Below are 26,703 nucleotides of genomic sequence, written 5' to 3'. Positions count from 1 at the left end.
TATATGATTTTTTTTTCTATAGATTAGATCCTTTGTGATTTGTTTCCGACTAAAACGTTGCTATTATTTTAGTGGGAGATGATGTGTATTAGTTTTCGTTAGTTTTCGTCCGAATGGATTTTCGTCCAAATTTCTGGTATTTCCGCTATCGTTTTAACAAACGAAAAAGAACTGGCAGAATCTGAAATCCGAAAGATCCGACATAAAAAAATGCTTTATTTTTGTTTTCGTTGCTACAACAGTTCGATATAGATAGGAGATTCAACATGACGCTTACAATAACAATCTGTGTCTATCGAAACCTGTGGTCGAATGTGCCTAAACTTAACTCTAGTAGTCCAAGATTATTCTACATAGAGAGGAAAGATTTGACATAGAGAGAAAAAATTTGACATTATAGAGACAGTGTTGGGGTAGACCATTCGACATGAATGACAAAGATTTGACGAAGCAGCAAAAAAACATACAAACAATGAATCTGTCTTCGAAGGCTTATGTGGTGTCTGTCGAATGTTCTAAGAAGATTCGACAAGCAGCTAAACTGTACGACGCCGCAATCGCACATTTCTGGTCAAATGCTCGGCCCATAGGCTATAGAAGAATTAGGCTATTTGAATGTTGACTAGTAATAATAATTTATAAATATAATTATTACTAGTGTCATACAACATTAGAATTCTTCTATAGCTTTTACCGGAAATGTACAATTGCGGCGTCGTACAGTTTAGCTGCTCCGTCGCTTGTTTTACTTTAAACAAGACAGCAGAAGGAAATCAGATTACACAGAATATTTTATAATTATGAGAAGGGGTATCCCTTTTCTTTTAGGCTGGAAGAGAAGGGACAGTTTTTTTTAGTCATTTATAAATGACTCTCAACAAGCATGCAGACATTGCTTGACCTCCTCATTGGGAAGCCCAGCCTAATGTGAAAACTGGATATTATGGATAAATAAAAAATATACATAACAGTTATTAAAGTATTATTTTTTAAAAACTTCAAACAAAATTAAATATAATTGACTAAATCCCATTATAGTTGCTCTTAAAAGCATGGACACGCTGCCACTTTGAAGGAGGCTTCAACACAATAACACAGTTATTGGTAGGATTCTCATCACACTGGCTGGAAACTAGATAAGTGTAATTTTACTAATAGTGCAGTAGTGTTAGCCCCAACCTAAAAATAACATAATAGTTTTGGCGGAAACCTTTTAAAAATTACTTTCCTTTTAATCCCAGTAGTGTTTATCAGCTCCTATGGACTTGGTTATGGTTAACATTTAGAGTGCACTTTCCATAAAGTGTACACAGGAGGTTTATCCTTTTCTATCTGCCATTACCATCAGTCAGGCATTCACAGTTTCAAAGGCAAGAGTCTTTTGAAAAATAAGACCCAGTGATTTTGATGATAAGTAATAATGGCTTTTTAATAATAGGACTCACGTCTTCCTTGGGTTTAGGTATTGACATAGAACAAAGGGCATATTCTATATAACAGCACACTGGCACGTTTGTCTTTATAGCTGTCTGTAAAAATGCATTTGAAAGTTTCAACCGGTCTAACAAGTAGAAGAAACAGGCATTTAAATGAAAAATACTATTGATATTGTTGCAGTAAAGCTTTTTTTTTTTTTTTTTTTTTTTTAAAGTCTGGCAATGAAATGTGCAAAACATTATTTAAGGATAACAATACACTCATTTGTGCTTTCATTATTTGTGTTCATCATTCAATCACAATGTAGGTAACACCTTCGGAAACTAAGGTGTATGTACTTGTATAGGACACAGCTGCCTCACAACCATTTTGTACACTTGATGTGAATGTTTTATGCCCGCAAAAAAGTTTAAACCAGCTCTCTTTTTTCTCGTCATGTTTCCCGTCAGTTTTTTTCTCGTCGCGAAAAACGGTCGTGTATGCTTTTCCGAGGGGAAAAAAACGTGCATGCTCAGAATCAAGTATGCAGCCTAAAAGCAGCCCAAAGGGTGGCGCCATTAGAAAGGAACTTCCCCTTTATAGTCCCGTTGTACGTGTTGTACGTCGCCTCGCTTTGTTTTTTTTTTTGCATGAACGTGTGTATGCAAGTCAGGCTGGAGAGGAATCACATCGGGAAAAACGTTGTTTTTTTTTCATGCCGAGAAAAATGGTTGTGTGTACGAGGCATTAGCCAAAGATTTTTTGTGTTGCTTTGTTTTAGAGAGTAAAGGGATGGGCCCAACCTGCTGTCAGATTTTCACTGCTCCTGGGGTTGCTTTACTAAAACCGGAGAGTGCAAAATCTGGTGCAGCTGTGCATGGTAGTCAATTCTCGTCTAACTTCAGCTTGTTCAATTAACCTTTAACAACATAAAAACTGGAAGCTGATTGGTTTCTATGCAGAGCTGCACCAGATTTTTCACCCTCCGGTTTTAGGAAAATCAACCCCCTTGTGTCCCTATTAGGGAGATTTCCCCTCATTTCCTGTGGTGGAGGTTTCCCAGTGGGCAAACCTACAGAAAAAACCTTGACAGAAATTCTTACTCTTGCCCACAAAGAAAAAAAATATGGTCCTAACTATCACCCTGTCCGGAGACTTTCCATTGATATGGCTTGTTTTTGGCAGCAGATGTTGCATCAAAATACTGAGGTTATTCATATCAGAGTAAGGATATTTCTGAAGGCTACTGTACGTTCAATTCAAAATTGCATTGTCACCAAAAGCAAAATCAGAAGTTTTCTGGACTCTCCCAGCTCAGTAGAAAATGTGTTTATTTCCACTATTGCTTTGCATTTAATTTTATACTCGTCTTCATACCCTTCTGTGGCACATACATGGTAGTGCCTCAATTTTAGTGCACATGTACGCCAATTAAAAAAATAAAAGCTGCGTTCGTTTTTAACACATATGTTAGCAATAAATACATCATTGCCGATTGATTTTTATTCTATTAAATAAACAGTTTTCTTTAAGCTACCAGATACGCTTTGCATCTCCACTTCATCTTGAAACTTCATTAAAAGTAGACCTTGAGCATGTCAACCGCACAGATTCTTTGTTCTCCATCTGATTGACAACTCATATGTTACTCCTCTGTCATATATGCTTGGGATAGCATAGGTAATAAATATGGTGTATTTTGTCAAGATTTCTTCATACTGGGTTTTTGCTTCTGTTTGCGTAGGTGTGCTTCAATCTCATGTCTGAAGACCAGCATTCCAAGCTGTCCATGAGAAGCCTCATTCATGGCCTTTGACTGCATACACATTTTGTATTGTTCTGAAGTCAGCTCATCCACACAGCGCTTCTCATGCCAGAGGTGGAAAAGCCCCCTAACAGGCGTCCTGATCACAATGAGATTGCTATGAAGGTATTTGCGGTACAGGTGAACATCTTCGCCTCCCCAACCCTTGATATCTAAATCAAAACCACCTGCAAAAAATAAACACATGCATGTATAAGCAATCCAATCAGAACCAGCAACAAGAATTTATATGCACAAACAATATTTTTCAAATACAGGGTTGCTCTAAGTGCAGACAAATTTTGGTAAAACTTATGATTTAAAAAGCACCACTATTTTGCAAAGGTGATCCATAATAAAATGCAGATTCAAAAAATATATTATTATCATTATTAACAATAATCACCATCAAAATAAATTCTCATAAAAGCAATAATAATCATAATAATAATTTGTATTATGATTATTTTTTGGTTATAAATAAGCCTGCAAAAGACAAGCTTAGTTTAACTGAAAACCTATTCAGTGCGCCTCCAGCCCCTTGACCAAATCTAACATAACCCCAATATGCAGATGCTTACTTACCTATCCCTGGCAGTAGTCGTCTCCTCCAATGTTTACCTTTCCCCATTCCAAATTCTTCAGAGCTGGCAGCAACTGCACAGTGACTACCCATAGATTTAAATATGGCAAATGTACCTGTGGTGTCTCTACAGGGAGTGCAGAATTATTAGGCAAATGAGTATTTTGAGCACATCATCCTCTTTATGCATGTTGTCTTACTCCAAGCTGTATAGGCTCGAAAGCCTACTACCAATTAAGCATATTAGGTGATGTGCATCTCTGTAATGAGAAGGTGTGTGGTCTAATGACATCAACACCCTATATCAGGTGTGCATAATTATTAGTCAACTTCCTTTCCTTTGGCAAAATAGGTCAAAAGAAGGACTTGACAGGCTCAGAAAAGTCAAAAATAGTGAGATATCTTGCAGAGGGATGCAGCACTCTTAAAATTGCAAAGCTTCTGAAGCGTGATCATCGAACAATCAAACGTTTCATTCAAAATAGTCAACAGGGTCGCAAGAAGCGTGTGGAAAAACCAAGGTGCAAAATAACTGCCCGTGAACTGAGAAAAGTCAAGCGTGCAGCTGCCAAGATGCCACTTGCCACCAGTTTGGCCATATTTCAGAGCTGCAACATCACTGGGGTGCCCAAAAGCACAAGGTGTGCAATACTCAGAGACATGGCCAAGGTAAGAAAGGCTGAAAGACGACCACCACTGAACAAGACACACAAGCTGAAACGTCAAGACTGGGCCAAGAAATATCTCAAGAATGATTTTTCTAAGGTTTTATGGACTAATGAAATGAGAGTGAGTCTTGATGGGCCAGATGGATGGGCCCGTGGCTGGATTGGTAAAGGGCAGAGAGCTCCAGTCCGACTCAGACGCCAGCAAGGTGGAGGTGGAGTACTGGTTTGGGCTGGTATCATCAAAGATGAGCTTGTGGGGCCTTTTCGGGTTGAGGATGGAGTCAAGCTCAACTCCCAGTCCTACTGCCAGTTTCTGGAAGACACCTTCTTCAAGCAGTGGTACAGGAAGAAGTCTGCATCCTTCAAGAAAAACATGATTTTCATGCAGGACAATGCTCCATCACACACGTCCAAGTACTCCACAGCGTGGCTGGCAAGAAAGGGTATAAAATAAGAAAAACTAATGACATGGCCTCCTTGTTCACCTGATCTGAACCCCATTGAGAACCTGTGGTCCATCATCAAATGTGAGATTTACAAGGAGGGAAAACAGTACACCTCTCTGAACAGTGTCTGGGAGGCTGCGGTTGCTGCTGCACATTGCAATGTTGATGGTGAACAGATCAAAACACTGACAGAATCCATGGATGGCAGGCTTTTGAGTGTCCTTGCAAAGAAAGGCGGCTATATTGGTCACTTATTTGTTTTTGTTTTGTTTTTGAATGTCAGAAATGTATATTTGTGAATGTTGAGATGTTATATTGGTTTCACTGGTAAAAATAAATAATTGAAATGGGTATATATTTTTTTTTTGTTAAGTTGCCTAATAATTATGCACAGTAATAGTCACCTGCACACACAGATATCCCCCTAAAATAGCTAAAACTAAAAACAAACTAAAAACTACTTCCAAAAATATTCAGCTTTGATATTAATGAGTTTTTGGGGTTCATTGAGAACATGGTTGTTGTTCAGTAATAAAATTAATCCTCAAAAATACAACTTGCCTAATAATTCTGCACTACCTGTATTGTTTATTCCAGGTCTATAAGGAGACACTAAGAAGACTTTGGGCCGAAAAAAGGTAAACACCAATGGAGGCCACCATTTTAAAGGTGGGGGTGGTGGTGAGGCTCAGGTTTAGATTAGATTAGGGGATTGGGGTGGGGATATCCTTACTATAGTTTTTCTATCTATACATTTTAATTGTAGTTCTAATGAGTTAAATATAATTTATGGGTAATTGATAAATGCTGGATTTCTTCATTTGAAATTAAAGTTTATTTATGGTTACATGCACTGAAAATGTACAGGGCACCACACCTATTACTCACTATGTCCCAGCAAGACGTGTTCAGTATACATGCATATATATTTTTGGCAATGGAAACAGTGCTAGAGATCTACCATATATAAAATAAAATAAAACAAAACAAATATAAATATAATATAAACCACAATAAAAAATAGAATAAAAAGGAGAAGCTGCGCTACAGAGTCCCAATCATTCAGAGAATGGCATATTAATAATCCATATTGGGGAAATTAATCCTCTTCTCACTGGCACCACAGTGACTTCAAACAAAAAAAAGAGTGCCCAACCACGTAAGAAAGACCTGCTTACCGGATGGCAAGCAAAAAAGGCATGTGGCTATAACCCAGCCAAGGCCTTTAGCTTGCAACGATGGACAAGTAGCGAAACCCCAGTAAAACAGGCTGGATGGCTGCAGATCTCCCCTCGTCACGTCTATAGTCCGTGGCCGTGAGTACAGCAAATGATCCAGAAAGAAAAGACTGGCCATAGCGTAATACAGTCTGATAGGTTATAATAAAAAAGAAGTATTGCACTTACATAGATATGATGAAAGTCAGCATATTAAAAATGAAGCCGGCCGGCAAAAAACGATCGGAAGCCCGTCCTCCTAGAAAACAGCCTGGTGACGTCAGTACGTACCCTCCTGCAGACGCGTTTCATCATACGTGACGTTGTCAATGGGGAGAGGATTCAGTTCCCTAATATGGATTATCAATGTGCCATTCTCTGAATGATTGGGACTCTGTAGCACAGCTTCTCCTTTTTATTATATTATACATTCATATATATTGTGCATATCAATACTAGCAGAGCAACTGTAGTAAACAATGCTTTCATCTCACCTATATTAATGAAATCTGACCGATACTGGCAAGTCATTCCAAACCCAAAGTCTCTCCAAAATCCAGTATCCTTTTTAATAACCTAGAAAATACAAGAAAATAAGACATGTTTAATATATTAGAATGCTAATTTAGATAGACAGCTTGCCATAAATAGTACTATACACAAATATATAGAATAGATAAGTATAAATAATACATAAAAATATATAAATACACTATATGCTGTTTCAAGGCAAGGTTGCTACTGATTAGTTTTTTACTGGCCTGGCCAGTGGAAATCTATATGTCCCTTAATGGTTCTATTAAGACGGATATTAGACCAAAAGCTTGTTATATATTCTCAAACAGAACTAGGAAAGAACATACTTGTGCACCTTCTACATAGTAGCTGAATGTGTCTGGCATGTTAATAGTTAATATATAAGGACATCGGTTTTATCAGTGCTGGAACAAAGCTTGCCAGGACACGCCTGGGAATTACTGGCAATGTCAACCGGTTGGTACTGGCTGCTAAACCAATTACAGCACAGCCGTCTCAAGAAGGGAAGCAACGTTCTCTTTCAGGAAATATAATCTAATAATCATGAAATCATAAGTCAGGTCAGCAAATGTAATTAAAAAAAAGACATAATGTGGATCATGTTTGCCGAGCCTGGGTGATGAGGAATGGTTTGCTAAATTTAAATTCCAGATAGACTACAAATAAAACTATATTAAAACATATGCTTTATTTGATTGTGTTATAAAAATCCATTTTTTCTCCATATCTTTTCTTTGGACACAAATTACATTTTTTCTACAATCAAAGGTTTTGTTCAACTCCCCAAAGACTCTTCAATGAATTGTTCCTCAGTTCCTGTGTATATGGACAGACTAGAACATCTATTTTGTCTATGTATATTTAGCTGACTATGTTAAGTGCAAGGGAATTTACCCTTAGCTTAGAAAATGGGGCTCTACTGATTTCTATCATCCAATCATGTGCAAGCAAAAATACGTATTTTTTTCTTGCACACGATTGGGTTTTCATTGCAAAAATAATTTTCCCAACATTCAAAGCTAAGGGAAAATGTTATTTGCAAAGTGCATACTCTCTTAACAATTGCACAGTCTATTTGCTTAGAGTAAATCAATCCTTAAGTCTCTAAAAGTTGCAGTCTTTACATTTCTATTTTTGCGTATATTTGCCTCTTTTCACAGTTATTGACTTCTCCCTAGCCCATTTCTGTATTGTTGGTTGCTAGAGGTGATTTATTATCACATGGTGCCCAAATAGTTTCAGGAAAGGGCTGGTGGAATTACCCAAACGGAATGGCAAATACTATCCAGATATAGTCAACCACAGTGCAGATCAAAAAATCAATGAAAATAATTCATGGACAGCCGCACACCAAAATGAACCTAAAAAGGTAGCATTTATTGGTGTAAAAAGGATAAAAAGCACTACAAAACACAGCACAGCAAGCAGTGGGGTAAAAAATATGACGTGTTTCGCACAAACAATCAGTGCTTAGTCATAAACTGATTGTGCGAAACGCATCAGTTTTTACCCCACTGCTTGCTATGCTGTGTTTAGTAGTGCTTTTTATCCTTTTTACACCAAGAAAGGCTACCTTTTTAGGTTCATTTTGGTGTGCGGCTGTCCATGAATTCTTTTCATTGATTTTTTGTCTTGTGCCAGCACCCACGGTCTTTGAGGAGGACATTGATTGCTTATTGCATTTGCCTGGAGCGGCGGTCTCTTTTTCTTCACAGTGCAGATCACATACGTATTCATTTTTTTTCTTACAACGCTGTCCCAAATTGTTCTCAGATTCAGAGTTCATGGCAATAGCAAGGCTGCATTCATGGCAATGGTGAGGCTGCATTTATGGCACTTGTGAGGCTGCATTCATGTCAATGGTGAGGCTGCATGCATGGCAATGGTGAGGCTGCATGCATGGCAATGGTGAGGCTGAAGATGGGCACTGATTAGGCTGCATTGGTGGGCACTAATCCGTATTTTCCTTCACCCTTATTATACCCCGATAAATACGGTATATGCAAATAATACGCCCAAGCTCATCCTTAGACTCTTCACCACACACAGGCAAGAGAATTCTTGTTTGGCAGTGTATTGGTTTGCATTTAATTTTAATGGTTCAAATCATGTCAGACAAAATGGTCGCATGTTCATTTCATCAAATCTGATGAAAAAAAAGTTTGGACACCCCTGGTCTAAACTTTGAAAGATGTTCCTTGAAACATATGACCCTGATGTATTTGAGCCCTGTGTGTGGTGCGGATCCTGACGGACTCAACCTGCAACCACAGGACTGGGTTCCCTTCTTACAACTCTGTTGTGAAATATGAGTAATAGCCCACAAATACTTGTAGGTTACAGAGCATAAGCTGGAGCTTAGGGAATTAGGTCCCCTCCGACTGCAATACTTTACAATAGGGCTTTGGCATGAGAACTGGCTTAACAATCCTCTGTCAGGGGGCGCTACAAGCCTAATTTAAGCAGCTCCCTGAATTTTTAAGGCTGGATCCCATGAATCACCCCAACATGTGATAAATATGCATGTTTTACCATGTTACCCTACGCTCTTCTGAATGCTTTTTTACCTGACAGAAGAAATGCAGCGTTTCAAATGAACCCAAAGATTAATTTTTCAAATGTGTTTAGGTGCACTTAGACACATTCAGGCACGTCAAGCGTTTAGATGTTCTTTCATTTCATGGCCCAAAATAGTAAATTATTATGGCCATTGAAATTATTTGAATGCTCAAGCGCTAAACACACCTAGCATTTAGGTATGTTTAGACACATTTACATGCGTTTAGGTGCATCAGGGTTTTTTTCAGAACAAAAGCTCCTCTCCTGAATGTAATTTTGATGCATTCAGATTACTGCCTCTAAATACCTGTTAACACCTATGGGTTCATGGACACATAAGCTAACACAGAGGGGTGTTTAGGGGCCGATTTTTTTTATTTTAAACACCTGTAAAACAGGCATTTGACAGCTGCACAGTGCACGAGGCCTAATGTACATTAATATGCAATGTAAAAGTGTCACCATTTAGAATGTCACCCCCAGCGCGCAAGTACAGTAATTGCCAATGCACATGCTTGTGGTGTGCAACCTTACTTAAATGGCACACATACTTTTTTTGCATTGATAGTCTATTCAAAAATGAATGGTCTGCCATAATGCAACACACATTAATTGACAAAATAACCCATGCTGCAGTGCATGTAATAATGTACCATAACAGACTGCTGATTGGATCTGAATGGTCCTCCACTAACTTTCTTATTTAGTATTTAAAGGGGTTGTAAAGGCAGAGGGTATTTTTATCGTAATGCATTCTATGTATTAGGATAAAAATCCATCTATGTACAGCAACCCCCCTTAGCCCCTCTAAGGCCTCGTACACACGATAGGTTAACCAGAGGACAACGGTCTGATGGACCGTTTTCATCGGTCAAAACCGATCGTGTGTGGGCCCAATAGATTAAAAAAAAGCCAACTTGCTTTAAACCGATGGATTCCTAACCGATGGGAAAAAAACCATCGTTAGTAGGCACAACCATAGGTTAAAAATCCACGCATGCTCAGAATCAAGTCGACGCATGCTTGGAAGCATTGAACTTTGTTTTTTTCAGTACGTCGTTGTGTTTTACATCACCGCATTCTGACACGATCGGTTTTTTAACCGATGGTGTGTGGGCGCGATGGACAATCAGTCAGACCGTTCTCATCGGATGGACTGATCGTGTGTACGAGGCTTTATACTTACTGAGCCCCATCTAGATCCAGCAATGTTGTAGGAGTGTCTTGGCTGTCCAGGACTCCCCTGCTCATTGGCTAAGACAGCAGCGCCGCACCATTGGTTCCTGCTGCTGTAAATCAAAGTCAGTCAGTCAATGAGGCGAGAAAGGGGTTGGAGCCAGAGTGCGGCTCCGTGTCTGAAAGGACAGAGGGAGCTGCGGCTCAGCTCAGGTGCCCCAATAGCAAGCTGCTTGATGTGGGGGCACTCAACAGAAGGGAGGGGCCAAGAGCGTTGGCGAGGGACCCGAAAGGGGGAGGATCTGGGCTACTCTGTGCAAAACCAGGGCAGGTAAGAATAACATGTTATTTTTAACTAAATAAAATAGAAAAAACGTTGGGATTAGAGGGAAGGTACGTTTAGAACCTTTGCCAGGATTTTTTATTGCTGTTTGTGTCCATATTGGGAAAGTTTCACCTCCCTTCCCATCCTGATCCCACTTGGAACAAAGGTAATGGAGACAAAGACAACAATTACAATTTTTTAAGTAGGAAATATCATAGTTTAGTAGATAATAGTTAAAACATCTGTGTTTTTTTGCATTGAAACGTCCTAGTTTGAGACAATCTTATCACTTCTTGCCCTTGTGACTGTTGCCACCAAGACAGGAAATAAGGAAATTCTGTGCAAAGAGGCTGGCATGATACCATAACAAATTATATATGGAGATAACTCCTCTTTAATCTAAACCAAATCTAAAACAAATAAAAAAAATAGGCATTTTGTACCAATTTAAAGTGTGATACAAAGATTAAACAACCCTGCTTACCCTAAAATAAAAAAAAAAAGACAAACAACCTTTCATTGTCGACATTAGGTAAAACAGATCAAAATGCATTGATTCCGAATACACACTTAGCCCTTCCAAGACATACATAAACCCCTTTTGCTTTGTTTGTTTAGAGAGGATTTCTGATAAAACATCACAAAACTTTATGAGCTACTGAATAAGAGATCTAGTCCAATGACTATCGGCAACTATGCAAAAGTAGAACAGCTAATATATTATTATACGATATAAATATAATATAGCAATACGTACACATATACTACATGTCAGTCTACCCACAAGTGCATTATATTTCAGTTAAACTTCTGGAAGCAGTCCTGTAATTCTCTTTCAGAGTTCACTTGATGGCGTCGCTTATAATAGTTAAATTTATCACCCTCAGTGGAAGTAAATTTGTTGAAAGGATTTACAGTGCAGTTAGTGTAATTGTTATTAGTGCTGTGATAGAAAGTTAATGGAGGAGTAGAGAACAAAAACAGCCACTTAAACATCCATCAAAAGCAAGGTCACACTTTAAAAACAATGGGAACTCAAAGTTGCTGGGGTGATGGAAGTATTTTGCTGGCAATAGCGTTTCTGTGAAACTTTCACATTAAGATTATTATCACACTGAAAATTGTTTCCCAGATAGGTGAAGAAATAGATTTCCTATCCTCCCACATGACTCAGGATCATATCGGGGGTAATTCGTATCGCTCCACATGACCCCTCCTAGCCCTCCACCTGACCCAATTATCAAACATATTTAGTTCTTTTTAAGATCTACTCTACTGAGATTTGGCTCATGTATGGTGTGACAGACTCATCCGGGACATCCCCGGACCCTCTTATGTCTAAAATCATCCTATGTCCACTAGGGGCAAATGATATATTATTATCCACAATATATTCCAGGATATCTGTAAAGAACTATTTACTGTTTGTTGATTTTGCGGACTCAACGGGTTAATTGTAAGAGTGACTCATTCATACTGTTGGGACACACATTGTTAGATGCTAATGTCGTCACCTCCAGCCATTTGTCTGTTCTCTGTGCTAATTGACCCTGCTATTGTGTGAATATGTCCTGTGTTTACACTTATGATAATGTGTATTGTATAGCATGTGAGCGAGGAGACATGACGTCTAGTCGCCTAGTCTGGGTAAATGATTAGTTAATTAGCTCATGTTAATTTATGTTCTGGTTACCTCCTCTTTAAACTGTATATAAGGTTGTATTCTTGGTTCTATTAAACACTCCATGTTCAGCAGACAAACAAGTATTGTCTTGTTGTGTGCTTGAGAGCAGCTGGAATATCTGATATCTATATCCAGACTGATAGGAAGCGGTATATGATGGAAGCACTCAAGCGGAGTGTGGGACGTTCCATTACATATGGGTAGCAACCAAATTCTTTGATGACTCTCTATGAAATTTTCTTCCTGCCAAAAGCATATTTAACCACACACATCTGTGGGTGAAACCTGTCATTCCCTGCCAGACAGCCATTTTAATAAGCAAACAAATCCTGCATGAATCAGAAGTTAGGCATAGTTATCTATTAGTTTAGATATTTTTAAACTGAAGTTTTATATCTGTTTTTACTAATAGTATGCAATCTGAGTGCAACACAGGCCATACATTTGCAGGGCCGACTCTACCAGCTGGAATGGGAGCAACAATAAAGCCACTAGCATTGAGATGTTGAGCATGGTCGAGATTAGGTGACATTTTTTTCTTATGTTCCAGCAGCTGTGGAGAAAACATCTGCCTGGTTAGGGATGCAGTAGGGTTAGGAGATCTACAGCAATGATCGAGCCTACACTTGACCCAACTTAGCCTAGTTCCATGCTGACCTTCTTTTCCAGCTCTTTGTCAAACTTTCCTCCCTATAGTTTGAGACCACAGGTGTTGCAACTTGCAACAGATACAGATGGAGAATCTTGTGGAATGGCTGGAGAGGTGGAAAGTAAAGAACGAGGATGGGTGCTGTCTTTTTTCTGCTGATCAGTACCACTGAGGTGCTAGTTGTACCAAGCTTTATGGGACAGGTTCATTGTGTCTCCTCATGCATATGGTACCCAAATAAAGGGTAATTTTACTATAACTGATACGATGCAGGCAGAGGATGCAAACCACAATGTTGCTATCAGCAGCAGATGAGTGAAAGAGGGCTAGAGTGCAGAGCTATGTGGAGCAGCCATGGGAAAAGCAATGGCGTGTACCCGTGGGGCTGTGCCATCTGGTGGAATAGGACAGCTGCTTCCTCCTGTCCTCTGCCAGTTTCCCCTGCTCCTGGACAAAATCTTCCCTCTCTCCTGTTCTGCCTCTCATTCACATTCCACCTCTACAGTCTCTTTCACCCATGTACTGTCTGCCATCTTGTTAGCCCCACCTTTCTTATCTATATAACCCACTTGGCAATAAACTGCAGCTGCTGGAACACCACTAACATTGACTGCTCCCTGCCAGGTGTACCATTTCTCTATGTTCCTGGAGCTCTATTCAGCATTGGATAACATGAATTGTTGTGCACCTTTCTGCAGAAAACTAATGATGGCGTTCTAAAAAATGGAGCTGAATCCTCCATTATCATTTTGCGGGGCTGCCATGGGATTAGCAGTAAAGGAGGAGGAAGAAGTAGGCACATTTGCAACTGTTTGGAAAGCAGACTACCTGTTTTACCATGCTGGCATTGCCCCACCACCATTTTGTCCTGCATGTGCTGAACCTGCCCATCCCCTACTACCTCCATGTGCAAAACCTTTGCCTCTCCCTTCGGGTCTGCCTGAATTTTGAATACTGCCTAGTTTATTATCAAAGGGCAGCTTTGCCTGTTTCAGTGACAAGTTCATGCTGCTGACCCTTAAATTAAAGAAAAAATACCTAGTAAAATGATGTTAAATTAAATAGATGGGGGTAGTAGTATATGGATCTTGATGCATTACAAGAGAGGAATGTTGTATACACTTGGATCTGCTGTAGAAGTATAAAGTCATCCATAAGTCTTGTAACCAAGGAGGTATGGTTTGTCTACCACAGGCTTCCCAACAATGAGACCACAAAACAGATCTGACCCTGTCCACTGAGTTCCAAGTTTAAGCTATACCCACATGTGGGCTTATTTAATAACAGAGCAATGGTTTCCAGCAGTAACCAACCAGCTTCTGTGTGCCTGTTAATTCTACACTACTCAAAGCTAAAGCTTGAATGTTTACCATGGAAAACTATGTAGCAGTGCTCATATCACTGCGGTATTACATATTCTAATTTTCCATTAAAAATGTATAACAGTACAACAAATAGATCATAACTGGTTACATATTACATGAAGACATTGCAGATTTTATTGGACTTACAGTCTAATAGCTTTTACAGTGAGGGAATGAATAGAAGAGTTTAGAGTTACCATCTGGTCATTATTATACAGTCTTGCCTGGCCAGCAAAGATATGGCTTCACACTAATATTAATAACCCAAACAATACAAAATAGAGTTTACTCTTCCCCAAAAAAAGCTGGTGACCATAAATGTGTTCTAAAACTCAAGTAGTACAAGTGGTATATACCCTTTAAAAAAAATTGTAAACTTTGATTAGCCATTCCATTTTGTTTGTGTTAACTGTAGAATATTTACGATCATCCACTTCAGTCAATTAGTGTATTTGACTGGTGTGTTTATCCAATTTTGCTCACAAATGCTCATGGTCAATGAGAAACCATTTAGCCTGTAGTAAAATGCATAATGTATAGCAGTAGGATCATTACATAAACCCATTTCATGAATACTAAAAATGCTACAGCTAAGTCTGGACAATGGACTACATTATTTATGTAAACAAACAGATCTAAGATTTCATGCGTGTAGAGTAAATCACGTGCACACCTGCTTCATTAGCAATCATTTTCATCAATTCACAGCTACAATTGGCCTTTATTAAAATTTGTATTGTATTAAATAAAGCATTATATTCCATGGTTTAACAATTTTCAGTTTTAAGTAATCAGTGCCTGATAGTGTTTAATATAGTTGTAGCAAAATATAGTTCCCTTATCTGCCAGTCTTGTGATTCAGATACCCCTGGCAGATAAAACAACTAGGGGCCAGATCCACAGAAGAATTACGCCGGCGTATCTATTAATACGCCGCGTAATTTCAAAGTTCCCGCGTCGTATCTTTGTTTTGTATCTACAAAACAAGATACGACTGCATCTGGGCTCGATCCGACTGGCGTTCGTCTTAGTATGCCGTCGGATAGTAGGTGCATTTTTCCGCCCGGCCGCTAGGTGGCGTTTCCGTCGAATTCCGCGTTGAGTATGCAAATTAGCTAGATACGGCGATCCACGAACGTACGTCCGTCCGGCGCATTTTTTTACGTAGTTTCCGTAAGACTTTTTTCGGCGTATAGTTACCCCTGCTATTTGAGGCGTATCCTATGTTAAGTATGGCCGTCGTTCCCGCGTCGAATTTTTAATTTTTTATGTCGTTTGCGAATAGGGATTTGCGTAGAATGACGTCATCGTCGTAAACATTGGCTTGTTCCGGTTTATTTTCGAGCATGCGCACTGGGATACCCCCACGGACGGGGGCATGCGCCGTTAAAAAAAACGTAATTTACGTCGGGTCACGACGGATTAACATAACACACGCCCCCATCACATACATTTGAATTGCGTGCCCTTACGCCGCCAAAGTTACACTACGCCACCGTAACTTACGGCGCAAATTCTTTGAGGATAAGGAAAATGCGCTGTAAGTTACGGCGGCGTAGTGTATCAGAGATACGCTACGCCGGACGTAGGAATTCGCTGCGCTATGAGGATCTGGCCCTAGGTCTTTACATAGTTGTAAAGCTCTGAAATGAAAAATGAAAAAAAAAATATATCCTTCGATAGTATGTTCTTGCCTTGATCTAATACACCTACTGTGATTTTGCTCTCTCATTCCTCTGCTATCTGTATCATTTGTGGCAGTCTATGCAAAAAAAACTTACAATCCTGGGAAATGGCATTGCCACCGTCCAGCACACAACAAGTGACTGACAGCCTCAGATGTGCAGGTTTCCCTAAGAGACTGTGTAGAGGGGGTATTGTCCTTTCCCTCCAATGAGGTCTCAGATTACACTCAGCTCCCTGCCCTATGCTATTCAATGGGTAACATCAGATCCCCGTCCCCTTCCTTTTGGAAGCTCAGAAATGTTGTGTAAAATGTATGTTTTAGGGAGCTGTAGAGAAGAGGGGGGCACAGATAAACAGGTACAGCTTATGTAGGAGGATTTGTTTCATCTCTATGTATCATCCAAGGCTAGTCCCTTCACTGGGTATATGTAAAGGTTTACAACCACTTTAACCTCTATTGCAGAAGTACAGCTGGGTCAACAAAGAGGTTCTAGCTTTGTAACAAACATAGTCATCACCCATTGAGCAAGGACCGATTTTCTTATCAAACGTTTAGTCTGGATATACTTTGAAGCCCTACAATGAGCAAATAGTGTTTAAACACAAGAGGCATATGTATTCTGGAAATTTGGTCACTGCTGCTCTCTCTCTCCTTGTAGAAGGTGCCTGGTCTTTTATCTGCCCCCCCCCCCCCCCCCCCCAGTTTTCACAGGTAGCCCTTAATAGGTGAGGCCTAGGGGCTTACACACTTGAACACATGCAATAAGTACTACTCAGTACAGAGTGTAGAGGACTGTTCAGTTGTAGCATATTTCAGCCTAACATAGACTTTGATAGGTTGCAGGCAACAGGGCACCTGTGCTTTCCCGATGCACTAAAATGCCAGAATTAAGAAAGGGACCTAAAATATATTCATCATGATTTATATATAAAATATTGTTGTCCTTTGTTAATACAGCTGAACCTACAAAAGTTTTCCCATTATAAATATTCTTACCACTAAAGAAAGTTCCAAAGCAGGTATTGACATGAAAAAAAGTTCAGACCCGCTGCTCTAGACTTCTTGTAAGAATCACAGTGCATTACACACTCTGTTATGTTTTCTGTAATGTCATGTATCATTAACAGCACAAAAAATGGGGCAACCATAACAGGAAGCCATGTAACAAAATCTAAACATAAACAGCAAACAGTCTGTGAATCACATACAGCTACACTACGCTTTCATGTGCTTTATATTTGTAGAACAGTCTTTGAAGTATCCTTTGAAGATAAACATGTTGGGAAAGGAAATTAACTGAAACAGAAAAAATATTGACAGTAGCCCCAAATAAGTGTATTTATGCATTGCAAAACCAATGGTAAGCCTGCAAATACACGGATTATGCAAGTGAAGTAAAGGACTGCAAATGTGTCATTGGTGTTATAAAGAGCTCATCATTTAGTCTGTGAGTTAAAAAAAAAAACGAAATTAACTAACTTTTTTAATTTTGTATAGGGAAAGTTATAAGCCCTGTCAATTGATTAATTCATTATTTTTTTGCAATCGATGTCCCATTGGGAAGATTGCCCCACAGGAAGTGAGAGGAAATCCCTCCAAAATGAGGAAATGATGGTGTGTCACCAGGTTCACTGAAACTAGTGTTCCCATTGGAAGATTTCACCTTATTAGTGTTTTGATGCCAACCCAAAATGTGGGATTTTCTTTTACTTTCACTTTTAAAGATAACAGTAAATAGGACAAATAGAGAGGGTGAATCCCCCTAACGAGGGCAAGGACAGCAATAAAAACTGACAGGGGTTCTAAACCCTTTCCACTCTATCCAAAAAAAGTCTTGCCTTTAGTTACACTTTTCAATTTTTTTCCAGAAATTCTGATTATTATGCTCTTTTATTTTCTGAATTAGAAAATGACAGTTGCAATCTGATTGGCAGTTTGTGTAACACTAATGCCGCGTACACACGACCGTTTTTGTCAAGGAAAAAACAATGTTTTTCTCGACGTGATTCTTGTAAAGCCTGACTTGCATACACACTATCGTGAAAAAAAATGCTGAGGCAAAGCGCGGTGACGTACAACACGTACGACAGCACTACAAAGGGGAATTCCATTCGCATAGCGCCACCCTTTGGGCTGCTTTTGCTAATTTTGTGTTAGTAAAAGTTTGGTGAGAGACGATTCACGCTTTTCAGTCTTCGTGCCTTTCAGTCTGTTACAGCGTGACAAATGTGCTATCTCCATTACAAACGCTAGTTTTACCAGAACGAGTGCTCCCGTCTCATAACTTGCTTCTGAGAATGCATGTTAAAGCCTACACACAACCGTTTTTCACAACATGAAAAACGACGAGAAAAATTAGAGCATGTTCTAAATTTTTATTGCTCATTTTTCACGTCGAGAAAAATGCTCTGCAGCCTACACACGGTCGTTTTAATGACCAATTTAATAAATGAAATTTTTCTCGTTATGAAAAACGGTCGCGTGTACGTGGCATAAGGGGTCTATTAAAAATTAAAAATATGTATATACAGTACAGACCAAAAGTTTGGACACACCTTCTCATTCAAAGAGTTTTCTTTATTTTCATGACCATGAAAATTGTAGATTCACACTGAAGGCATCAAAACTATGAATTAACACATGTGGAATTATACATAACAAAAAAGTGTGAAACAACTGAAAATATATTTCATATTCTAGGTTCTTCAAAACTGCTGCAGCGGACGTTCTGTGTGTGCTTGGCACACTCTTGGCATTCTCTTGATGAGCTTCAAGAGGTAGTCACCTGGCACAGCACCACATCACTCTCCTTCTTGGTCAAATAGCCCTTACACAGCCTGGAGGTGTGTTTGGGGTCATTGTCCTGTTGAAAAATAAATGATGGTCCAACTAAACGCAAACCGGATGGAATAGCATGCCGCTGCAAGATGCTGTGGTAGCCATGCTGGTTCAGTATGCCTTCAATTTTGATTAAATCCCCAACAGTGTCACCAGCAAAGCACCCCCACACCATCACACCTCCTCCTCCATGCTTCACGGTGGGAACCAGGCATGGAGTCCATCCGTTCACCTTTTCTGCGTCGCACAAAGACACTGGGGTTGGAACCAAAGATCTCAAGTTTGGACGCATCAGACCAAAGCACAGATTTCCATTGGTCTAATGTCCATTCCTTGTGTTCTTTAGCCCAAACAAGTCTCTTCTGCTTGTTGCCTTTCTTTAGCAGTGGTTTCCTAGCAGATATTCTACCATGAAGGCCTGATTCACACAGTCTCCTCCTAACAGTTCTAGAGATGTGTCTGCTGCAAAAGGTGGCTACTTTGAAGAACCTAGAATATGAAATATATTTTCAGTTGTTTCACACTTTTTTGTTATGTATAATTCCACATGTGTTAATTCATAGTTTTGATGCCTTCAGTGTGAATCTACAATTTTCATAGTCATGAAAATAAAGAAAACTCTTTGAATGAGAAGGAGTGTCCAAACTTTTGGTCTGTACTGTACACATGTATTTTGAATGTTCTATTTTTCAATTAAAAAAATGTAAACATTTTTTTTTTAATTATTCTGGCCAATGAAATGAATTAACGCGCAAGTGCTTAATGCCTATAAACGCATCTTAACGTGTTCCACGCTTCCCACTATGGCCTGTGTGCATGAGGCAGGGGCATACATACAGGGGTTGCAGGGGTCATAATTGAGGCCTGGCCCCCTGCACACCTAGATAGGAGAGATAATGGGGGTGGCATATACAGGAACGTATTTCCTCCATTTTCCTGTTGGAGGGCATTGGTTCCTCTACATGCTGCTGGGCAACCCTTCTTATCCACCTCCTGTTGCCCGGGCTCCTATGCACTCCCCCACCCCCCCTAATTAAGACAAGGAAGGGAATGGTAAATAACAGATCTCCCGCAGCAGCTGGAGGGAGATGGGAGGGGGAGAGCCTGGCAGTGCTGCGGGGGATCTGTCATTTACTATGCCCTTCTGTGTCTTAAAGGATAGAGTCAGTGATCCGTACCGATCACTGACTCTGTCTATTCATAACTGAGGAATAGTAAACTATGCTTACTATGCTTTGGTTTGTGAATAACAGGAAGCTCTGTACAGAGCTTTTCCTGTCCATTTATTCTGTACAGCTGAGGCTGCAGAGATGGGGATTGAGGGCTGTGTCCTTAATCATCTTTCTCTGTCTTAAAGTTGAAACATTAGCAGTCTGTTTAGATCCCTGAAATGTCACCAAAGGTCCCCTATGGGGTTCCTAAAAATTATAAAAAAATAAATAAACACAATAGTAAAAAAATAATAATCCTGACACCAGTGGTGGAACTACTAGGGTCGCACTTGCGACTGGGCCCTGGCATTCCACCACCGTGGGGGTGGTGGTTTCTTGCACTGGGGCCCTGAAGCTTCTAATTACACCTCTGGTATGAGGCCTTAAGTGGCATCGAGTGCTGACATTAGTCAGAATGGCTGCTAACCTGTCAACTCAGGCACTCAGCCTTGATGTGTGAAAATGTAACCAGTCTGCTTCAACTTGGTCATTCAAATAAAAAAATCAGGAGGAATTTCACATTTACCTTTAGTACAGAACTATAGTATTTTTTGCTTAATACAAACACTCTGAATTTTCAGATTAAAAACTGCCCAATTATGTTACTATTCAGCTGTCTCCCCATATTCCTTTTGGAATCCCAAATTTGACTTCCCTGACCTAGTGCTATGGACTAAATACTATATTAAGATGTTACAGCATATAGTCTCTCACTGTTTGCTAATGACCTTTGATGACGTGAAAGGGCACTGCTTCTTTGTTCCAATTTGAACCTGGCCTATCACCCTTGAACTTAGCGACCTGAAATTATTGACCCGAGATGAATCGCTGACCAAAATCGATATCACACTATCTATGAAGACCTCTTCCCAGAAATGGTTAAACTGCTGAGACCGTGTAAATTGGCCTAGGGCTCTGTGATTCCTAGTCTGGACTGTGACAATTGGCAAGATATCTGGGAGGCCCCTTTTTTCACTTGCTTAGTTTCTATCAGGGACCGATTGATAAACTTCAAACTTTTGCATAGAGTTTACGTCACTCCAGCAAGACTAGCCAAACTATTTATGGGCCTGTCTTCTATATGCTGGCGATAGTTCGCACCAGCTGCTTTTTTTTTTGTATACATTTGGGCAGTGTTCTATTATTCAACCCCACTGGCAAGAGGTTTCGACATGCATCACCTCAGTCACATTCATTTCTGTCCCCCTTTCTGTTGAAGCCTGTTTGTTAAGCCTGGTCGAGCCCCAAGCAACCAAGAAACCAATCCGTACTCTCCTTACTCTATTATTATTTCACGCCAGGAAGTTATTATTTTGTCATGGAAGATATCCTCTGCACCGACTCTAGAGGCATGGAAATCTTTGGTGAATAAAGCAGTACCCTTTTAACAAAGCTGCCTACTCGAGTAGAGGGGCCTTTACCAAGGTGAAAAGGTGTGTGGTGAATGGCTCTTTTCGATGTACATTTTCCTATTGATATTCTGTGTCCCTGTTACTCATTTTATGATGTTTGATATATCTGTGTATATGTGTTTTACCAGAAGATGCTCTGACTCTTGGCTGATGAAGGAATGAGTTGGGTTAGCTGGAGTCTTCTGTAAGTGCAATACTTATTTATGTCATTCACGTCAATGTGTTATAATGGATGTTTACCTGAGGTATTTTCTTGTTGGGAGCTCATTTTTGTGTCCTTACATACTGTGGAGAGCGACACCTCACTTGTTTTCGATCCCTACTCTGCTCTTGATGGAGACCCTTAGGTCGTGCATAGTCGAAGAGGCAAATGCTGTATTTTTTTCTGTACTGGGTGTTAATCTTTCTACTGCTGATTGCGGCACTTGTTTGTACTGGTGTTTATGTATATGTATTATATATGTATGAGTAATTATTGCATTATCCATAAGCCATTTTGCCTAGTTTGTCCTTCAGCATTAGTTAAAGATGACAAAATGATGCTATCTTCAGTAGGAACAATTTTTTTATTATTTGTCAGGGACCCACAGCGGCAAGAAATAAAGAAGTTCTATCCTCCCCCAGTCTTTTTCTCTTCTAGAGAAAGCCTTTTTTTTTTTACATAAAACAATGCAGCTGTCAACACAAGAGAGGGAAGAACACAGAAAGGGCTGAAAGGAGTCAGGCTATTTTGTGCAATGATGGTCTAGGCCCCTTATGCAAACATAGGAGACTAATGCCATCTTATGAGGGATGTGCAGAAAGCCTATGACCTCTGAGCTGTGAAGTTTGCATAGCTGAAGCAAATACTGTATGTCACAGAGAATCCTAGGTGATTTCTGGAAAAGCCGCAAGACACAGAGGAGAATTTATCAAAATTGGATCAGTTGTGCATGGCAGCCAATCTGTGTGCTCCAGTTTTTTTTAACCTTCTCCCATAGTTTTACAAGTGTGCATGCATGTACTATTTTAACTCCACTTTAGAGTGTTTACATTTATTTACAAAAAAAGTTTTACTTTCAAGGGAAATGGTTTGGGCCAATTTTATTGTGCACGTCAAAGAAGCTTGCTTTACAGTAAATAAAAAAAAAAGAAAACTTGTATTAAGCTTTCTGATTTATGACAAGTCACTGCTCTGATGACACCAGTTCGTAAACGGTGTTCTATTTTTAGCACTGCTGAAAAGTAATCTAGCCATGGTGTGAAAAGGTGACTAAACAATAATAATATGCAATATTTCCTATTGTCCTAACTAAAAAAGAACATATTTGCAAAATCACTATACATTTACTTTAAAACTAGTTTTCACACAAGGCAAGAATCCAGAAATGTTGCCCTGCCCTAAGGCCCATACTGGTTCATGCTGTTTTGATGCATAGACTGTAGAAAATTGGTGGAATGGATTGCTCTACCCTACAGCAACCAGATTCTTTCAATTTTTAATTCTCATTAAAAAAAATTTAGTTGCTACGGGCAACACAGAAATGTTTTGTCCTTCAGTTTCAAAAGATTCTAATTTCTATTGAAAATCTCTCTGACTATGAAAAAAGCCTCTTTAATACAGTTGAATCCAGGATTGGAAAATGTATATAGCTGAATAGTTAATGATGTGGACATGGACAGCTCTGTTCTTGTTGCTGCGAGTTTCCTCTTTTACTGTACCAACTTTTACCAGAAGACTCAAGTCAGTAAGACTGTCACCAAATTCTAATAGGTGGGAAGAGTCAAATAATTGTGGAAAGCAGAGTATGAAAGGTACAGGATATGTCTACAGAGCTGCAGGGATAATTATGTGCTCTATCCATTCTATTCCCATCCTAAGCAAATGTATCGTTTTAAGTTAGACAATAAGGCTAACTCAACTATTTTTAAAAAAAATTCCCTTTCCCCTCCTCCTACTTATTCTGCATACCCTGTATAAAAAAAAGATCTGTGCACTTATCTCATTTTAATCCAGCCATTCCTGTGATACAGCAGTTTTAGCTCCCCTGTTTCAGTGAGCTTCTGCTGCAGGGGAGAAGGGGGAGCATTGATAATGTAGGGGCCATGGGAGCATTTGGTTGGCATCACGGCTCTGGGAATCCACAGCTGTTGTTGAGTGCTCCCTTACTCAGGGGAACCAGGAGTGCCAAATCAGGTGACTGGACTGTATTAAAATACGGTTAACCACACAGATCTTTTTATATAGGGTATGCAGGAACGTTTGGAGAAGAGGGAGGGAAGGTTTTTATGAATACTTAGCTTTGTCTTCTGAAAGAGAATGAACCTTCTCAACTTCATCTTGTAAGCCAGCATCCATTTTATGATATATCATAAAATGGATGCTGGCTTACAAGATGGAGTTGAGAAGGTTCATTCTCTTTCATCTTCCACCTTAAAAATGTACATAGTTCTAATTAGTCTTTACTAAAGCCTTGTAGACACGCTCTGTTTTCTTAGCGGTAAAAAGTCCACTGAAAAAAACGAGGGGAAAGCCGAGAACCCGGCACGAAAACTGCCATAGAACTTTGGCCGGGAATCCCGGCCGTGTGTATGCTCCATCGGCACTGCCTCGCAGTGTTTCATATAGGTAAGTAGTAGATCAGGCGGAAAAAAATCAGGTTCTCTATTTTGGCGGGAAAACTGTGAGGAAGTATACACACGTCCGGTTTTCCCGGCCAAAACTCTCCTGGCAGTTTTCCTGCCGGGAAAACCGGTCGTGTGTACGAGGTGTAACACTTTAAAGTGGAGTTCCACCCATAAATATAACATTACATCAGTAGTTTTAAAAAAAATTCATTAGTCCTTTAAGAATTTTTTTTTTTTTAGATGCCTTCAAAGTGTTGTTGCTAGGCAGAATAGTTAATCTTCCCTCTTCCTGTACCTAGGTGCTTAAGCTTCCTAACCTACACCACAAAGACTCCTGGGAATGTAGTGGGTGTAACTTTCCAGGAGTCTGTGCACTCCCCAGTCTCGAAGAATCATGTGACTTGGACAGTACAGGTGCTGAAACCTGATCTGAAACCTATTACACTGCTTGTGCAGCACTGAGCATGTGCGAGATCTGCAAGGCTGAAATCCAGGAAGTCATACAGTCTGGCTTCATGATGCCCACACTTAAGATGGCCCCAGTCAATTTCTATTGTATAAAGTGTCTAAATGCAGTAACAACCTAACAAAACGGACCTTAGTTCACAGACTAACTTTACTAGAATACATTAAGCTTGTGTATTACAGGGGTATTTATATTTAAAAAGTGAAATTGTGGCCGGAACTCCGCTTTAAGTAAGGTTTCTTATATCAGTATTGCTATGCTTCTAAACTGTTGCCAAAATGCATGTAAATGGTTACTAGCAGACTTTATAGGGTTTTACAATAAATGTATAACATTACTGCTTCTTGCTGCATGAGAAAAATTTACACCATTTATCACTCCGTGGCCCCTGAACAAATAAAAGAAAACACTCTTTTGAGTCTGCTTAAAAATGGCAATTAAAACGCAATTTTAAACCAAGTAAGCCTTCATTCATATATTTTAAAGTTCTTTGTGAGTTTCCAATGGTTTTGTATAACCTGGCTTTGAGGAATTAAATGTTCTTCTTCTTGAAGTACATACAGAAATCTCTTTCTAAATAGCAAATTTTAATTTCAAACACAAAGAAATGAGCTCAGATATTAAACAACTGCTCTGAGAACAATATAATCACAGTTATAGAAGGGTGCTGTCATGCATATTAAAACGATATTGCAGTTTCACTAGTTTGTCAGCTTATACATTCAACTTTCAATGTGCAGGATAACTTTAAACAGGACTCAAGTCACAAAATGTAGTTTAAAGAGGATCAATCATGCAATGTTGACATCTATCATCTTGATGACTTGCTCTGGTCTCTGGGGAGATATTGTAAAACACATTTTCTACAATTTTGCCATTACACACAGGCAGAGCATTCACAGACACATAGGGGTTGATTTATTACAACTGGTGAGAACAAAATCTGGTAGAATCAGCTTCCAGGTTTTATTGTCAAAGCTTAATTGAACAAGCTAAAGTTTGAAGCCGATTGGCTACCATGCATAGCTGCACCAGATTTTTCACTCCAGTTTTAGTAAATCAACCCCATAGAGAGCTCACTCATTCACACACTTGTATTAAAGCATGTCCCACGTTGTGCAGGCAGCTAGATCCTGGAGAAATCTTCACTGCTGGATACCAGTCCTCTTCCAGTCTCTGAACTTTCGGCACTGCAGTAATTGACAGCTTTGGATTTTCAGGCAGGACAGCAGTACAGATGGTCTGACGGGGACATGCCCCCTTCTTTGACCTCCTCTATTAAAAAAAGTTTTTACATAGAATACATTGCTTGTTGCAAAATTGGGAGAATTTATAAAGGGTGTCACATACCCCCTTTAAAATCAGTAAAGGCACAGCACTTGCAGTGTCGGTGCTTGTGCCTAAATCATGTACCTGTAATTAAAAAAACAGAGTGGAACTGTGGATATGAGAACAAGGTAAAACAATGCCACGTCCCAATAGATAAAATTATATAAGAATAAGTTGGCAGATAAGAGACTTTATAGGCATAACGCAAATTTAAAAAGATATGTAAATGTATTTAACCATTTAAGACCCGGACCAATATGCAGGTTAAGGACCTTGCACCTTTTTGCGATTCGGCACTGCATCGTTTTAACTGACAATTGCGCGGTCGTGCGACGTGACTCCCAAACAAAATTGGCGTCCTATTTTCTCCACAAATAGAGCTTTCTTTTGGTGGTATTTGATCACATCTGCGGTTTTAAATTTTTTGCGCTATAAACAAAAATAGAGTGACACTTTTGAAAAAAATTCAATATTTTTAACTTTTTGCTATAATAAATATCCCCAAAAAATATCTAAAACATTTTTTTTCCCCAGTTTAGGCTGATACGTAGTCTTCTACATATTTTTGGTAAAAAAAAAATCGCAATAAGCGTTTAGCGATTGGTTTGCGCAAAATGTATAGCGTTTACAAAAAAGGCGACCCATGGCTGGGCTCTTAAAGGCGACGTACCTGTACGTGCCTGTGCCCAGCCATGCCATTCTGCCAACGTATATGTGCAGGAGGC

The 26,703-nt window shown here is 39.5% G+C and overlaps 1 protein-coding gene across 2 annotated transcripts in view; it reads right to left on the bottom strand.

Annotated features, from left to right (window-relative positions):
- Nucleotides 1-2,323: 2,323 nt before the first annotated feature.
- The window catches only part of CSGALNACT1 (chondroitin sulfate N-acetylgalactosaminyltransferase 1), a 425,829-nt gene continuing 401,449 nt past the window's right edge, over nt 2,324-26,703 (bottom strand). For both annotated transcript variants that reach the window (XM_040325277.1, XM_040325271.1), the window contains exons 9-10: nt 6,629-6,710; nt 2,324-3,408 (exon numbers count right to left, since the gene is read on the bottom strand). In XM_040325277.1, the coding sequence (XP_040181211.1) occupies nt 3,119-3,408; nt 6,629-6,710 (372 nt within the window). In that variant the 3' untranslated portion in view covers nt 2,324-3,118. The remainder of the gene's footprint in view (nt 3,409-6,628; nt 6,711-26,703) is intronic.

The sequence above is a fragment of the Rana temporaria genome, chromosome 1, assembly GCF_905171775.1.
Source record: "Rana temporaria chromosome 1, aRanTem1.1, whole genome shotgun sequence".
NCBI lineage: Eukaryota > Metazoa > Chordata > Amphibia > Anura > Ranidae > Rana > Rana temporaria.
This window is presented reverse-complemented; position numbering and strand designations above follow the sequence as displayed.